The sequence below is a fragment of the Erpetoichthys calabaricus genome, chromosome 17 (genome assembly GCF_900747795.2).
Source record: "Erpetoichthys calabaricus chromosome 17, fErpCal1.3, whole genome shotgun sequence".
Taxonomy (NCBI): Eukaryota; Metazoa; Chordata; class Cladistia; order Polypteriformes; family Polypteridae; genus Erpetoichthys; species Erpetoichthys calabaricus.
Genome location: NC_041410.2, coordinates 1,344,756 through 1,363,739, shown reverse-complemented (window position 1 = coordinate 1,363,739; position 18,984 = coordinate 1,344,756). Strand labels below are relative to the sequence as shown.

Below are 18,984 nucleotides of genomic sequence, written 5' to 3'. Positions count from 1 at the left end.
TCAAGGCTTTAGATAGATAGATAGATAGATAGATAGATAGATAGATAGATAGATAGATAGATAGATAGATAGATAGATAGATAGATAGATAGATAGATAGATAGATAGATAATGTGAAAGGCACTATATGACAGACAGATGCTGTAACATGTGATTCCTTTATCCTTCCTTTACCCATTCTGGACAATTTTTAGTCTTTTCTATCTAAACGATCCTTCGTTTCATTTGTGAGATAATCAGATGTTTTTCACCTCTTTACTGTATATGTAATTTTTCTTCGTAAAAAATTTATTTTTATAATATGCTTCATTTTGTGTAGATATTTGTATTTTATGTGCCCTGTAGCCACAGTAATTAAACTATTTCCCATGTAAGCATTTCTATTTAAATGTTTGTTGCTGTTCAATATAATTATAAATAAATCCATCCACCGGTTTTTCATATCCACTTACTGTACTGCAGTGTTTCTTTGAGCTGGAATCTATCCAGGCAGAGCCCAGCATAAGGCAGGAAAAACCCTGGAAAGGATGCCAGTCCACCAAAGTGCATCAACTCATATTCAGTATTACTGGAACAGTTGAGAATAGAAATTAATAAAACAGACAAGTCTAAAGGATGTGGGGGTGGAGAGGCAGCACTGGGAGAAATCCCACAGGAGACATGAAGCAGCAGTGCTAACTGCTGTGCCACCAGGCCGTCCCGTATTATAAATGTAGCTAACCATACTTATATATGAAGGTCACTTTGAATCAGTGGACACTCCATCACCTTTCTGCCTTCAGCATGATGGGGTATCAGCAGGCTTGGAGGTGTTTTTGATGGCTTAGACATTCTCTTTAAATTTTAGTTTAAATATCTTTTGAAAAATTGTAATCACAGTACTTGTATTTATTGAATTTAATATATACTGTATGGTTTCCTCCAAGCACTCCGGTTTCCTCCCACAGTCCAAAGACATGCAGGTTAGGTGGATTGACGATTCTAAATCGGCCCGTGTGTGTGCTTGGTGTGTGGGTGTGTTTGTGTGTGTCCTGCGGTGGGTTGGCACCCTGCCCGGGATTCCTTCCTGCCTTCTGCCCTGTGTTGGCTGGGATTGGCTCCAGCAGACCCCCGTGACCCTATGTTTGGATTCTGCGGGTTGGAAAATGGATGGATGGATATACTGTATGTGGTCATGAAAAATCACATATATGCTGTATTTATGTATATATATATATACAGTATATATATATATGGCATGACAAACAAGAAAATGTATTGAATTTCTGACTATATGAATTTGAAGTCTGAATACCTAAAATCACCATTTAAAAATTTAAAGGTAATTCTAAATATATAAAGTTAAATTCTGAAGAAAAAAAAAAAAAAAAATATATATATATATATATATATATATATATATATATATATATATATATATAAACTACCAGGTCATGGAGCTCAAATAGAAACTTTTAAGAAGGTCTGGATCAGATATTAGAACAACTTAGTTATCAGTTAAACAAATGAATGACAAACAGACGGAATGGTCGCCTTCTATTTGTGATTACGTTTATAATATACCAATTTTGAATTTCTGAATATATAAATCCAATGTCTGAATATTTAAAGTTATCATCAGATATATAAAGTCAAACTTTTGAATATTTAAAGGAATCATCTGATTATATACAGTAGGTTTTGAATATCTAACATCAGTGTCTGAATATACAGTGACAAATTCAGGATAAATGAAGTTAGCATCTAAATATGTAAAGTCAAATTCTTAATAAATAAAGAAACTCTTTAAACATATATAAGTAAGTCTCTAATGCATAAAGTGAACATCAGTATATACAATATATAAAGTTAGCATTTGATTATATAAAATCATACCTGTATATAGTAAGTGAGTGATACAGTATGTAACTGGATGAACACACACACACCCACACACACACATATTATATATATATATATATATATATATATATATATATATATATATATATACATACATGTACAGTGTGTATATATATATATATATATATAATATATATATATATTTATATGATTCTAAATTCTATGTGAATTTCCCCTTGGGATTAATAAAGTATCTATCTATCTATCTATCTATCTATCTATCTATCTATCTATCTATCTATCTATCTATCTATCTATCTATCTATCTATCTATCATCATTCTAAATATGCAAAACATATGGATGCTAAAGTGTTGAACATTAAGGATGTATGCATTAACTTTGTAGACTTGGTCTATTTATTTATTTTTTATGAGGGCACAATGTTGGGCATGCCTTATGACTGGCTTTGTATGGAAGCCTTGAACCACAGGATGAGAAAGGGGAGATGCAAGGGAGTTGGGGGGCTGACTTCATGCCCACTTCTTCAGGTAGCTGCACTCCCTCTGGTAGTCTGTGGCACCTGAACAATCTGCAGACGTGACAATATTCTCTCACATACTTGGTAACGGGCCCTTAGTATTTTAGAACACTAGAACAATCGTCATTCTTTTTAGGGACCCTCAGGTTTTACAAGGGATTTACTGAGTTTATTAGGGGGTACCAGAGCCCCCAGGAGCCCTTGTATTTCACAGCTTGACTACAGTTCTATACTATTAGACTGTTATAGTGTATATAGCATTCTGTATGTACTTTTAAAATAAAATATTGTAGTTTGAGAGGAATAACACATAAGGAACTTGGGGTGCCAGTTTGGTAACCCCATTTAAAGGTTTCCTTGCAAAGGCGAAACAATGGAAAGATCGAAGGTCTGCTAAACGTGCTTCTGTTAGAAAATATCTTTAATTAGAAGGTCTGTCCTCATCAGAAGCAGCGTCCACAGTACCTGCAGATTTCTGGTCGATGCTCTTCTTAAACAGGAGCCGAACCAGAAGGGGTGCAGTGGAGGTGATGTCATGGTTTGCCTGCGTTTTTCCTCCTCCTCCGGTATAACATTCGCTCTGTCGAGTCACTACTTTGTCTGAGTTTGTGGATACCAAAAGACAAAATGATTTTTATTGTTTGTTCGTGTTCATTTTAAGATCCCGATTTTCTTTTTACACTCTCCTTCCGTTACTCTTGGCTGTGATTTTGATTCACATTTAGACTTTGTCGCTCAGGTCCTTTGATTGCTTGGTGTTGACTTTTGTTTCGTTAATTTGACCTCCCATCTCTGTGGGGTTTTTATTTTCATTGCTGCAGTGCACAACAGTGACCCTCTTTTTTATTAGGATTATGGACAATTCTGACAACTGCAGCACCAGCTGGTTAGCTAAAGCACTCCGGTGGGAGCTGACCTGGCAACAGGGTGGCCTCAACAAGACTTCTTTGCCCTTTTTGATCGCACAGAACCCGTTTCTACTTTCAGATTAAGTGAACCGGTTAGTTGTAACAATATGCCGTAATTTGTTAAAAAACAGTTCAATACTTAAGCTCATTTAAATAAAAGCACATACTGATAACAGACCTTAACTGATAGATCTATTTTTGAAGTGAATGTACTGCTCAAAAAATTTAAGGAACACTTGGGCTGTTGGTCTGCTCAGTTAAGTGGCAGAGGGGCTTGTTCTTCAGTTTCAGCTGCTTTGGTGTACTCTGGGGGGCAACAATAAGATGACCCCCCAAACAGGAATGAATGGTCTAACAGGTGGAGGGAGGCCACTGACATTTTTCCCTCCTCATCTGTTTTGTCACTCGTTTTGCATTTGGCTACAGTCGGTGTCACTACTGGTGTCATGAGGCCATACCTGGACCCTACAGAGCTGGCACAGGTAGTCCAACTTCTCCAGGATGGCACATCAATACCACGTGTCATTGCCAGAAGGTTTGCTGTGTCTCTCAGCACAGTCTCAAAGTCATGGAGGAGATTCCAGGAGACAGACAGGAAGTTCCTCTAGGAGAGCTGGACAGGGCCCCCTCGTAGAAGGTCCTGAACCCATCAGCAGGACCCACCGGTATCTGCTCCTTTAGATAAGGAGGACCAGGATGAGCACTGGCAGAGCCTACAATATGACCTCCAGCGGGTAGGCAGGCCACTGGTGTGAATCTCTCTGAGCAAACAATCAGAAACAGACCTCGTGAGGGTGGCCTCAGGGCCCGATGTCTCCTAGTGGGTACCGTGGAACTCGATTGGCATTTGCCATAGAATACCAGAATTGGCAGGTCCACCGCTGGTGCCTTGTGCTTTTCACAGATGAGAGCAGGTTCACCCTGAGCACATGTGACAGACATGAATGGGTATGGAGAAGCTTTGGAGAACGTTATGCTGCCTGTAACATTATTCAGCATGAGTGGTCTGGTGTGCATCAGTGATGGTCTGGGGAGGCATATCCATGGAGGGACACACAGACCTCTACAGACTAGACAACGGTGGGCACCTTGACTGCCATTAGGTATCGGGATGAAATCCTTGGACCCATTGCCAGACCCTATGCTGGTTCCTCCTGGTGCATGACAATGTCCGGCCTCATGTGGCGAGAGGATGAAGGCATTGATACCATTGACTGCCCCCCACCCCACGCTCACTCGCCTGACCTCAATCTAATACAACACCTCTGGGTGGGACATTATGTTTGGGTCCATCACACACCTCAGCCTGTCCAGGTGCTCAGTGATGCCCTGGTCCAGATCTGGGAGGAGATCCCCCAGGTCACCATCCGTCGTCTCATTAGGACATTGTCAGGCATGGAGTTGCTGCAATGAAAATTTCAGCAAAATGGACGAGCCTGCCTGCCGCATCGTTTGTTCACTTTGATTTTCGGGGTGTCTTTGAATTCATCCCTCTGTAGGTTCATCATTTCCATCAAATGATGTGGCTGCCATTCTTTCATTCCTAAAACATTACCATGTCAGTCCATATCAGTAGAGACAGCCAGCAGGATTTTTTCCCCATCAAGATCTGAGCGTTCCTTTCCTTTTTTTGAGCAGTTTATTTTGTTTTTTCCAATCTTTCTGTCCCTAAAAAAAGAGACGGCATGTGCTGTGAAGATCACCAGTTACATAATTCATGTGAAGATCAATAGGCCAGCCAATCTAAACTGGGTAATATGCTGTAATAAAAATCAGAAAAACGGAGAGTTTGTGCCAACAAGACGTTTCAGTTAAGAGCACAGCGGCTTGTTTTTTCAAGCAGGTTCGGGTAAAAGTTTCCCTCAGGACCTTAAGGATAATAAATACTCGGCTACGACCGAGTGTGCCCACCATATCTCTTGTTACAATAGGCTCCCACGGCTGTTTTGATTCTCCGTGCATCCTGCTCAGCATCGCATACAACCTGTCTTGAATTTTGAATAAGGGAACTACGGCCCACACACCACTGAAAATAAACCCTGCGGTCCCAGGTGGCTTTAACATAACCATCTGCACTTTGTCTTTATTGCGACTTTTGTTTTTCAAGAAGAAGTCGCACTGCCTCAAGTTATTTTTGGGTGGCTTGTTGCCCAAAGTGTTTAGTCACAGCGTACGTAAATGGTATTCTGCTAGACAAGTTCACGCTTGTGTTATGTGAATAAATGTCGATTTATCTTAACCTTGCATTCATTTATGTTATTTTGCTTCATCTTTGTGCACCTAACCTTGCTTTATTTTAAATAATTTTACCTCACTGTGCCTTAACCACATCAACTTATCTCAGGTCGGGACTGTCCGAGTATTCAGACTACTTCAAAGAACTTGGCGTTTGTAATCAGAATAATAAGTTTAATGTCACTGTGCTCTGTACAAAAAATTATTTTATAAATCCACTCAAATGTACAGGCCAGGCTAAAGTTAGCACACAGGGGCTCTCAGCATTTAGAACTGCTAGGCTAGCATTTGAAGAGAGAAGGTACAACTAGGAACATGGGCATTGGACTATATCTGTATGTTTTAGATGAAACTGAACCCTCTCCTTGTTTGGAACCGAAGTAAGGGCCTGCATGTGGAGAAACAGTATAATAGACAAAAGCCTTGAAGCCGACGGACAGATGGGTGATAACGTCATCTGTCCGGAAAATCCTTCCATCGAAGTGATGAAAAATGGCAGACTGTAAACATCAAGATCCCACCTGTGTGGACAGCACTTTGAGTACTGAGAAAAGAATTATTATTAATGTCTTGCTATGGCTTCCTTTCTTCTGTAATGCCGCGTAAATCATTATTAAAGAAGGCTAAGTTATTTTCTCTTATGTGATTTTATACTGCTGCATCACTATGGGAGGGATATCACCTTTTAATATTATATCTATTTAGGTTCAGGTTACTTAAATCACCGCAATTAAAAGAACTTATTCCAACTAGGGAGCTAGCGCCCCCTACAGGAAATAGTGTTGAGCTTATTTTATTAGATAGATAGATAGATAGATAGATAGATAGATAGATAGATAGATAGATAGATAGATAGATAGATAGATAGATAGATAGATAGATACTTTATTAATCCCAAGGGGAAATTCACATACTCTAGCAGCAGCATACTGATAAAGAAAATATTAAATTAAAGAGTGATAACAATGCAGGTATACAGACAGACAATAACTGAATAATGTTAACGTTTACCCCCCTGGGTGGAATTGAAGAGTCACATAGTGTGGTGGAGGAACGATCTCCTCTGTCTGTCAGTGGAGCAGGACGGTGACAGCAGTCTGTCACTGAAGCTGCTCTTCTGTCTGGAGATGACACTGTTTAGTGGATGCAGTGGATTCTCCATAATTGACAGGAGTCTGCTCAGCGCCCTTCGCTCTGCCACAGATGTCAGACTGTCCAGCTCCATGCCAACAACAGAGCCTGCCTTCCTCACCAGTTTGTCCAGGCGTGAGACATCTTTCCTCTTAATGCTGCATCCCCAGCACACCACTGCGTAGAAGAGGGCGCTCGCTACAACTGTCTGATAGAACATCTGCAGCATCTTACTGCAGATGTTGAAGGACACCAGTCTTCTAAGGAAGTATAGTCGGCTCTGTCCTTTCTTACACAGAGCATCAGTATTAACCAGTAACAGCGGACTACTCGATAACGTGCAGTGAATACACTTGACTTATAGTTTTCATCCTCTTTCTCTGTACGCTTGTCATTCGTTTGCTCAGAGGTTGATGCGCTTGCTGTTTCCCAAGCAGCTCTTCTCTTCTCCACCCTAGTGGTCCGCTTCTTCTCTTCTTTCATCGGCATCTTTTTGCAGTAAAACTGATTAAGTCCGTTTTTGTGTTGCAATTACTTTTTACGTTTTTCTTAATTTTTCACTTTAGCTGGCACTTAAGTGTTCAATCTGCCTCAAGAATGATTTAAGATATGAAGAGGTAGGGGAAGTGATGGCGAAGGTTGGTAGGGAATGAGCGTATTATAGAAGGAGACTGAGCTCTTGGTTTTGATTCATGTTCATTTCCTGACTTGCCTCTCATGTTAGTCAATAAGCAGTCCTTGACTTCCCGGCTCCCGATCCTCTCGCTGACTCAGATTTGTGAGTCACGTTTTGGGCTCGACTTAAAAGACTGAAATTCTTAATACCGAACATCAACCTCAGCTGGCTTTTCTAACTTCATCTCCTGAACCTTTGAAATTGAAAGCCGTCGATGACCGTTTCTTCCTGTGCAGTCATTGCAGAGTGGGGTGCAGCAGATCAGATGTACCCTCAGTAATCTCAGTGACTTTGGCCTGCTAAAGTAGAGTGAATTCACATTGGGGGATGTCTGTGCACACAGCCCCAGATAGTTAAGGTGCTCTCAGGGGGTCACTTTAGGGCCCCCGCCTTTAGGTACCTAATGACTTTCATTGCTCAAAAGGTTTAAGGGCCTCAAACTCTATGCTCTACTTTAGCGTTTCTTTCATGTTACCTTAATGCCATTGTTGACTCTGTATGATTGGCGTCAGTGCTGGCCAATCAGGGATCACCAAACGACGCAGGGTAACGGGGGTCTGAAAATCCTTTCAGTTTTGTACAAGTTCTCGTGCTGACCTCCACTATCACTTTCTTCGTTCCACAGCTTGATTTGATTTTGACAGGAAACAGGAAATGAAAGCAGAAAAAGCCAAGCAGTGAGTCTGTGCTGGCAGTGTGCTCCGGGACAATCTTCAGTTTTGTGTCAAGAATGGAGAGCGACGCTCTTATTTTTGAGCGAGTGGAAGCACTGCACTCAAACTAAACACATTGAACTGTACGTCTACCCTCACTCTCGGCCTTAGGCGTTGTGCTGTGCGGCTCGCGTCACGTTTACTCTGCCAGTTCACAGTTCACTGGATTGGCTGCTGTGTGCACCTGTGTGTCCTTTCTATGTTTCTGAGGGTTTTCTCTGAGGGTTGTGGTTCTTCTATTATTTAAAAACTTGTTGTCAGATTGAACTAACTTGGTGTGTGAGAGAGAGCATCACCGTAATACAAAAGCTGCTCCATCCATGACCCTGATTCTTGCCTTGCATCAAATACTGAGCCTCAGCTCCTAAGACCCCATGACAGCAAAAGCAAGTTCACAAAACGAATGGAAGAGTTTAAGGATCAGGTTTCATTTTTCTCAAAATAAAGAATAATGGGCACTTCTGACATCTGTAAAATATTATAGAAAATGGAAAACATGGCAACGTAGGAGTTAACACAACTACTGAGCTGCCGTCCCCATCTCAGCCATAACACTTCACTTTTTGTTAAGGTCTTCTAACGGCTTGTCTTGCAGTTCAGTGCCCTGCAGGAGTGGCAGCAGCGATGAATGCTTAACATGTGAGGGCAGAGGGCTGGCACTTCATGCTGGTGCATTTCCACCAAGACAGGGAGTGCCCTGTTTTTATTAACTTACACTCTTTGTATCGTTTGATAGACTCACAGAAACTGGTTCACTTCTCCTAGATCTACCTTAGTCCCACCAAAGGCTCATCTTACTTAAGTGTAAAAATCCAAATCCACCTCTCTTAGCTCAGTGAGGTCTGACATGATCTCAAATCAGAAATAATGGCACTCTCCCCCGGGGCACATTGGAAGAATTTTTTAGAATTTGGCAAGAATTCTTCTAAAGGTATGCTAAGGTCTTTACTTAATCACTGCTGCTGTTATGGAACATGAAGAATCACGTTAGGCCATTAGCTTATGTATTTCTTTTTTTTTTTTTGCCAAATAACTCTTTGATGTGGGAAGGGAAAAGGAGGCTGCGTGTTTGTGTGTTTGACTTTGATGGCGTTTTTCTTGCGTTTCTTTTTTTGTAGCACAATAATTGCACTGCTGGAGTGTATCACTACATTACTGTATGTGTTTCATTCTTTATAATAGGACGGAGTGGTGGCTCTGAGGCTGGGGATCTGCACTGGCAATCGGAAGGTTGCCGGTTTGAATCCCGTAAATGCCAAAAGGGACTCTGCTCTGTTGGGCCCTTCAGCAAGGCCCTTAACCTGCAATTGCTGAGCGCTTTGAGTAGTGAGAAAAGCGCTATATAAATGCAAATAAATAAAATAAATAAATAATAATAAAATTACATTAAAAAATGTTTACTTCTGAACTACTACTTTAAAATCTGCTTACACAGTCATCGAGTATGTACATTTATTTTGTTATTGTGAAAAGACACATTGGCATATTGTGTCACTAAAAAGGCCATTATTTTAGGCATATAGATAGATAGATAGATAGATAGATAGATAGATAGATAGATAGATAGATAGATAGATAGATAGATAGATAGATAGATAGATAAACTTTGACCTTTGTTCATAATGGCCATCAGTTTTGTCTTCATTCTCTCCTCCACTTCTGCTTCGATCGGGTCCAGAGCCCCCCACCTAACTGAACCTGTCTTTTTAAAGAGTTTCTTGATTTGGTGGGCCTCTCCTTTCGTGATGTTATCAGCCCAGCACAGCACACTGGCTATCACCGACTCACAGAACAGAACATGTCAAAGATGTTCCTAAAAAGAAGGAGTCTGCTCTGCCTTTTCTTCTCTTGTTCCTCTGTGTTACAAGACTGTTGATGTGGACCCCCAAGTTCTTCTAGCACCTCCACATTCTCTCTGAATATTATTCAGGTGGCCGAAGTCAGTACCCAGTTTTTTGGTCTTACTGATGCTGAGCAGTACTCCGCACGCCCAACCACCCTAACCCCGCATGCCACATTTTTTTGTTGAATGTACTTTTGATTTCATTAATCTTTAGCTTTGCAGTGGCTGTATCGATGTGAGTATTTTTTGGTACCCCAACCAAATGTCCGTCAGTGTGAAGTCAGCACATTCTTCCTGTATGGATGTGGGCGCCTCCTATGGGTGCTCCAGTTCACCTCACTAAGATGTGTTTGCTTGGTAGTGATGAGTGAACGGAGCAGTTTCATTTCACAAATGGTTTTGCTAAATTGAAGCTAAAAATGTTTTTTCGTGTAGTTTGCATTGACCACAGCACACCAGTAAAACCAATGGCATTCTGAGGCTCTCATTCACTGCTGCCGAGGAAACCAGTGTGTTTTTTTTTAAAAGTGCTGCATATTTTTTGTACAAAGCCACACCAAAGCACACCTTCTTGCACGTTATACATTACACAGAAAGCCCACCCTTTGTCACCTTTTAGCTAGTGCTCTAGCCTGCTTCCCGCAGATGAGGATGTGTGCACTCCAAGCACCGTGGAGGTCTGTGCCCAGCGTTGTTTATTTGTTTGACAGATCTTTAGGATTGTGATCACCAAGATTGTCATCATTATTGGCAAAGCAGGCATTGGACCACTGGAATAACCACAACACACGTCTGCTCACTCACTAAATGTCGACATGTGACAGAAAAAACATTTCAATGACAGGGAGACTCATGTGGATTTAGTGCAGGAAAAGACAGCAACCAAGATGAACATGGGAAGGTTGTTATATAAATAAAATATATTATTAGTACTTTCATTATTATTATTAAGATAGGAACCAACACTTTTATTCCAGAGTCAATGGTTTGAATGTTTCTGCTTACAAACAACACGGGTTTCATGAAATTCAGTTAATTTTGAATTGCTGGCTAATGGCTACTCTTAGCTTGAGTGGGAAACCCAAATCTACCCACCTGGTATGTGAGTGTGCCCCATGACAGACTGGCATCCTCTGTGGAGTTGGTCCCTGCCTGATTTGAATGGGATACATCATGGTCCCCAGCACACATTTTATGAAAGCTTTATGGTTATATTCACTGTATTGCTCTTCCACTTCAACTGATAATGTTCATTTTTCTGTTCTCCGTTTAGTCATGTGACCCTGTCCTGGATAAGCAGGCTAGGAAAATGGATGGATGGACACTCTACTTTTACACGTTTTTTAAATGCTGTCTTTGTGTACTTGTTTCTGTATAATGCATTTACTTTAAATCAATGTTTTGGGTTGTAAGGTGGCATTGTGGGCAAAAATAGTACCTTGTACTGTAGATCCCCCCATCTTGGGTGTAAATGTCACTCCCAGTTGTTTGGTGATGTGGAGTTTGCATATTCTACCCGTGTCTGTTTGTTTCACAGAGACATGCAGGCATCTCCCAAATGGCCTTTGTTTGAGTGTGACTGGGCCGGAGTCCCATCTGAGGATGTCTCCAGTATTATCAGGGTGGGCTGTGGCCTCTTCTGATCCTAAACTGGATCTGGCAGGTCTGAAAATGAATTCAGAATAAATGAATAAGGTGGTCTTTCTAAACACATTTCTTTTTTTGTTTTAGTCATAGAATTTTTTGGTATTTTATATGTTGTAAATCGACAACCATGGTGAGAGAATTCTGTGTGAACAGTGAACTTTCATTTCAGGTCTTTAGGACTGTAACCAATAAGAGCAACAACGACAGAACAAGAAGAAACGATGAGACAAGAAAACATGCTTTTCGTAATAACATTATGGATGATTTTGGGTAAGGTGCTCTCATGTAATTTATGCCTTGAATGTTTGTATTCATTTTTATTTGGTTTCTGTTAGTTTTCTGTGGTTTAATAGCCTCGTCGGTATAATAAGACAGTGAGCCTGCTAGCACTGGGATTCATGATGTGGTGTTGGACGGTTAAATAATTTAGCAATTAAAAAAAGATGAAGAAGAGCATCGGTGACAACTGTTATGATCAGAGTTTCTTATTCATTTTTAGCGATTCTGGGCTTGGGGGGGGGGGGCCTTATTGAGAGGGGTCATGACATCTGATGTCATTAATGCAGTAGGTTTAAAGATCAGATCTGGCGGCCATGTTCTCACCCGAGTTTACGGATCATCACCGTGTCAGTGTGTGATTCTTTTGGTGATTAATTAACTTTCCAAACTCCACTCTTTAACTCAAATTTTGGGTAGCGATTTAACCTTAATAGCCGTTTGGTTCTGATTTCGGCTTGGCCTCTCATTACTTTATCATTTACTCATTATCTTTTGATCTGTTCTGAGTCAGCTCAATAATGTCTTCTGTTGTTGACATTCCTACTGTGTAGTAAATGCCACCTTGTTTTATCGGTCTGTGTTCCTTTAGATTACTTAAAGCTCTTGCATAATGTGGCGAGAATTTACTGTATAATAAAACACTACTGTCTGGGTGTGTGTGTGTGTCTGGTCCATCCGAGCAATGTGATTGGTCATTTTGGCTGTGGTCTGATTGGTCAGTTTAGCTTTGGTGGCTTAGTGGTACGGAGGATTCCTGATTGTAGCAATTTTTGTTTTTTTTTTACAACAAAGGAGCATTTCAATGACAGCAAGTGCTGTTGGGTTACTAAATACGAATGAAGCACAAAAGAGGCACAACCCAACTCACCTTTAAAGATGGAACGCATTCGCAAGGATACGTATGATATTTTCACAGTGGGTAATGGGGGCCTGTCTACCATTGGTGGCAGTCAAAAAGTGGACAGGAGGTGGGCAGGGCACCTTGGAATAACGGAGACTTATCAGCCTTCTTCAGATTTGAAACTCTGGGTAAAGTCTCATCTGATGGTCGTTTCCTGTGCTAAATATAATCACATGGCCAGGCCTCAGAGTGAGTTCCAGTTCAAATTCAAGTTTCATGTCACGTGTCCACTGTATACTGAAACACAGACCAGTGACACTTGTATAAAATTTAGACAAATGTCAACGACATGCAGTGAATACAACACCGTACATTAAATACAGGATCGGACGATAGAGAAGATACAGCCATCAGGCACACTGATGCAGTGCTAACTGTGGAAACGAACAGCACAAATGGCAACACTACATGCTAAAAACACACAAGTTTATAGGAACCTTCTCACAAAAAACATTGGAATGCAAGCCAATAGTCAACTGAGCATTACGTAGAATACGAAAGGCAATGTTTGTGCTGATATTTACACCCGTGAATTATTTAAGAAAGGTTTCACATATGTTTAGTAGTGTAGCTGCTGGAGTGTAAGGCAGGATCAAGCACAAGTCAAACGAGTGCCAAAAGAAATCTCTCAGTCCAAAAGTTCATTATAAAAGATTTACTGAAAATTCAAAGCAAACAGTCCACACAAGAATAAAGAAAAAACGGTTGTATGCTTGGCGCTGCACGTTCAGTCGAGCACGTTACATTTCATACTATTAGGCGCATTAAGGCACAGTTTAAAACCGTGTGCCCTCCATGTCTTACACACAGCAAGGCAGGTCACTAACTGAGACGACTCTATAGTCAGAGAGGCTAGAAATAGTTAAAATATAGCAATTCAATTCAACTGGTGCGGGTTGTAAGAACCTCCCATAGACTGTGCACTAATATTTAGTCAATCATGTAATAGAACTTAAATAGCTAGCAAATGGCTCCTACAAGTAGTTTCTACTTGTTTCGTTCAGAATTAAAATGCATATTTTTCAATGTAATAAACCTTGGCGCTGCCAACTTGTACACTTTGTTCAGTTCTGCATTTCACTAATTTTGAATCGGTTACAACATTTTTCATTGGTTAATGGCATGGCGCAATGGTCACATGGTCCTCACAGGCAGCACGTTATTATTGATCACATTTGGTTATATCCTGGCATCATCCAACGTCGTGAGCAAATGTCATGTTTATGTGTGGCATTAACCTAATAGCTAATCCTTCTTGGATTCTGAATTTCTCTTCAGTTGTTCTTTTGATTCTGCATTGTCTCCGATTTTTCTGGTTACAGACATTATGCTCATTTAAACTCTGATCTTTTGGCTCCATCTCCTCGTTTTTCTAATTCCTGCCAGGGCTGTTTTAACAGTAGCAATACAGTGTTAGGCACAGTGGCGCAGTGGGTAGCGCTGCTGCCTCGCAGTTGGGAGACCTGGGGACCTGGGTTCGCTTCCCGGGTCCTCCCTGTGTGGAGTTTGCATGTTCTCCCCGTGTCTGCGTGAGTTTCCTCTGGGCGCTCCGGTTTCCTCCCACAGTCCAAAGACATGCAGGTTAGGTGGATTGGTGATTCTAAATTGGCCCTAGTGTGTGCTTGGTGTGTGGGTGTGTGTCCTGTGGTGGGTTGGCACCCTGCCCGGGATTGGTTCCTGCCTTGTGCCATATGTTGGCTGGGATTGGCTCCAGCAGACTCCTGTGACCCTGTGTTTCAGATTCAGCGGGATGGAAAATGGATGGATGGAATATAGTGTTATGCCAGTTGCAAATTGTTATGATGTGGCTGCTCTCAAATTGGCAAAATGGTGTGAGGGCTCTAAAAGACCCATAAACCTGGCCAGGGCCTACTCTAGCCTCCCTAGAATAGGCCTCAACCTCAACAGCCTAACCCTAAACTAAACATGCAGGCTTTGGCATATGCAGGTCCAAAAACTTTAATTTCAGAAGTTCAAAATTCACCTTTAAAAGTCCCAAAATACACAAAAATATTGTAATGGCACTAACAAATTACATCAGCTCAGGATGAATTACCCGTAGAATGAGCTGGCATTCCATCACGCAAATGAGAAGCTTCAAAGACAGAGGGCAGTGACACCTATAAAAATCCTGGAAAAATAACAGACATTTCCAATTAATGTGCCAAAAGGCAAGCAGTCCTTTAAAGGGTAGCGAGTCACCTCAGACAGCCATGTAAAGAGCCAAGGAGCCATTCTGGTGCACAACACGTGTGCCAGAACACAACTTAGATGCTCCACAAGGGAGAGAAAACATACAAACCTCTGGCTTGTGGAACAAATTTATTTTAGGGCAGATTTCAACTAGAGGACAATAATCAGCTGGAAATTGTGACAAAACTTGCTGTTACATTTTAGTTCGACCCTCAATGCTGGAAGGAAAATTAGCTTCATTGATTTGATCTCAAGTCCCTGCACGTGCATGAGTAGTGAAGAGCAAACAGCCTCTATGGTATCGACTTCTGGAGAGAGACCAAAGTGAATATGCAAAGCAAAATACTCCATGGACAACGCTTTGGATATTATCGCTGAACCAGACACTGACTTCTCGGACTCCAGTTTTGATGCAAGTGATCAGGACATGGAGATCGAAAATGAAAGTGAGTCACCAGTATCAGCTCATCGGACCCCAGGTGATCGTGGTGTTAAACACATTTGTGTAGCTGATGCACCTACACCAATGTTCACCTAGGAGGTACAAACCAGATTGAATAGCAGTGCGACTTCCACTGCTGCCCACCTGCCACGATGAAGACAGCCAGGCAGCTAACCCGCCACACATTCCTGCTGGACATCGAGCCGACCACACACAGAGATGGCAAACAGGTGCCGACAGCAGCCACAGCGTGCAGCAACAGATGCTTTATGTTGATTAATGTGTGAAACTATTGCTTTGTGTGCATTTTGGAAAAAATATTCAGCCCTCAACAAGAGGTAAACAAAAGAAGACCATAAAAGAAGCACCAAGGCCAAACTGCAAAGGCAAACAGAGTTTTCCTAACGAAGCACCTGTAGGGCTCTGGCACTGACGCAGATTGCTGCCCCGATGGCGTTTCTTCATTACAAGACCTCCGACTTGTCACAACTGTCAGAGCAACACCGCATGGACATTCATCACCATCTACCAAAACGTGTCGTGTGCAACAAGCGTGGACAACGTAAAGAAACGCGTTAGTCTGACAGCACGTGTGCTCTTAAGGCTGCGCTCTGTGAGGTGCCGTCCATCAATGACTCTCATTCAGTTTCAGTGTTTTAATCATTTTTCTGGTCAAAATAAATTCATTAACGGTTTCTTTACATATCGGCAGTGTTACTGAACAAATCCTAATCGTATGTTGAATTCTTCTTTGTACTTGCAATACTTCTATTGTATTAATGTATTGTATTAATGTAATTGTAATGTATGTTTTTTATTCTCCAGCCCTCTGGAGTTTTTTTCTTTTTGCTTGTTTGTTTTTTCTGTCCTCCTGGCCATCGGACCTTACCTTATTCTGTGTTACTTATTATTGCCTGATCTTATTTTTATATTTTTATTTTTTTTTTAGTTTTCTTTCTTCATCTTATAAAGCACTTTGAGCTCCAGCATTTGTATGAAAACGTGTGACAGAAATAAATGTTGTTGTTGTTGTTGTTATTGAGGATTACTCGTGGTCTGTTCTGTGGTGGAGTGGTGGCTCTGAGGCTAAAGATCTGCACTGGCAATCAGAAGGTTGCCAGTTCAAATCCCGTAAATTCCAAAAGTGACTCTACTTCATCGGGCCCTTGAGCATGGCCCTTAACCTGCAATTGCTCTGTCCTGGGTGTGACGCTAATCTACATCTGGCACCATCCAACCTGCAGGGAAAAACCAGGGGGTTGGAGGCAGAATTGGCCCTCCAGCCACCATAAAAAAAAAAACTCATACTGGTTCCATTCCATCTGAACTGGTGAGGTGCTGAGGTGTCCCCCGTTGCATGGCTGCACTCAGGTCCTGATCTGGGATCCTGAGGTGGTTTGTCATGTGCTGTGTCAGTGCCTGCTGCTAACCTCTCTGTTCTGTGTATCGTATTGACCCCCCTTCTTTTTGACACCCACTGCATGCCCAAACTACCTGGTAAGGGGTCTCTCTTTGAATTGCCTTGCATGAGGTTTCTTCCATTTTTTTCCCTACATGGTTTTTTTGGGGGGGAGATTTTTCCTTGTCTTCTTAGAGAGTCAAGGCTGGGGGGCCTGTTAAAACCCACTGCTGCACTTCTTGTGTGATTTTGGGCCACACAAAAATAAATTGTATTGTATTGTATTGTATTGTATTGTATTGTATAATAAAACCATTGTTTTCTGATGCATTTCTTTACATGTTTTACACATTTTGATAGAGTTCATTATTTATCATATATGCATAGACCGATACTGCAGAGTCCTGGTAATAAAAGGCCCAGCAGTCATTATGTTTAAACACATTGACTGCTACAGTGACTATAGATGAATGTGCTCCTGACACCAATGTAAAATTATTTTGCTGCAGAAACAAAAGCTTTTATGGACTCTAACAGAAACAGGCCGTGGACATGCCACTGAAGTGAGAGGACAGCTGTTGAAGGCTCCCATGAATGAATGCTGAATCCAGTGCAAGCCTAGAGGGAAGTGTTCCTCTGCTAAAAATGGACAGTCACCATGTGTGCATCTCATGAGCTCTCTAATGGCAACAGGACTGTTTAACTTTCTATTCCAGTAAATGACAAAGACTTTAGTTTCCTGAAGCAGTCACGAGAATCTGCAAAGTCACCATGCAAAAGATATTGTCTACAAACCATCTGGGTTGGACAACACATGAATATAGAAAGTTTAGGAATATACTTGAAAATGTTATAAGAGGGGCTCAAAGGTATGAGGATATACAGTGCATCCGGAAAGTATTCACAGCACATCACTTTTTCCACATTTTGTTATGTTACAGCCTTATTCCAAAATGGATTCAATTCATTTTATTCCTCAGAATTCTATACACAACACTCCATAATGACAACGTGAAAAAAGTTTACCTGAGATTTTAAAAATAAAAACATTGAGAAAGCACATGTCCATAAGTATTCACAGCCTTTGCCATGAAGCTCCAAATTGAGCTCAGGTGCATCCTGTTTCCCCTGATCATCTCTTGAGATGTTTCTGCAGCTTAATTGGAGTCCACCTGTGGTAAATTCAGTTGACTGGACATGATTTGGAAAGGCACACACCTGCCTATATAAGGTCCCACAGTTGACAGTTCATGTCAGAGCACAAACCAAGCATGAAGTCAAAGGAATTGTCTGTAGACCTCAGAGACAGGATTGTCTCCAGGCACAAATCTGGGGAAGGTTACAGAAAAATTTCTGCTGCTTAGAAGGTCCCAATGAAGGTCTGGTTACTTAAAATGCCGAAATTTAAAAGAACTTATTCCAATTAGGGAGCTTTTTCTTCTAAAAGGAAACAATTACTGATTTATATGTGTGTGTAGTATGGGACGCCTCCATGCTGGGAGGACTGGGGGATCAAGTGTTTCCAAAGCGTAACTTCCCCCGGGATGCTAGATGGCAACCCTCCTGGGTTTCAGCAGTGCCTCGGACTCCCGCAGGACTTCATGGGAGTTAGAGTGTGGTACAGCCATGTTGGGATCCGCAGCAGGAGTTGCTAAGTTCTTATGGACAGTTCTTCCATCACACCCGGAAGTGTTGCCAGAAGTGAGTCATCAAGCACCTGCAGCAGTTCCGGGTGGGCTATAAAAGGAGCTAGCAGCCACTACTCAGGGAGCCAGAGTCGGGAGGAGGATCGACGAAGCTTGACCCGAGGATTGGAGGAGAAAGGAGATAAAGAGAAGGAAGAGAACTGTTTGTGCTGTGCTTGTGCTGGACTGCGTTGAGCTTGTGGGAGTGGGGAAGGCGTTGCCTACAATGTAAAAAAAGAAAATAAAAAAAAAATCAGGATGTACCTTGAACTTGTTTCTCACACTTGTCTGAGTCGGGTTAAGCTGGCAGTGCCAGCCTGGGTGGTCCACAGTGCATTAATATGTGTTGCCCACTAATCTGCTCGTATTTGGCACTATAGCCTCAAAGATGGTTTATGAGATAACTTGTAGGTGGTGTCCATCTTTAGGTTGCCTTCTACGAGTTAACTTTTGTAGTCCACGTGTTAATGTCTTTGTGGATGGACTTGAATGAGACCTGTGTGTTCTAAATGAGTCTGCCTCTTTATGAACATTACCCAGCATGCTGTGG

At 41.6% G+C, this 18,984-nt stretch overlaps 1 protein-coding gene across 2 annotated transcripts in view; it reads left to right on the top strand.

The window, feature by feature from the left end:
• The window catches only part of LOC114643328 (B-cell receptor CD22-like), a 171,267-nt gene that overhangs the window by 106,139 nt on the left and 46,144 nt on the right, over window positions 1–18,984 (top strand). For both annotated transcript variants that reach the window (XM_051920508.1, XM_028791922.2), the window contains exon 2: window positions 11,705–11,805. In XM_051920508.1, coding sequence (XP_051776468.1) covers window positions 11,757–11,805 — 49 coding nt within the window. In that variant the 5' untranslated portion in view covers window positions 11,705–11,756. The remainder of the gene's footprint in view (window positions 1–11,704; window positions 11,806–18,984) is intronic.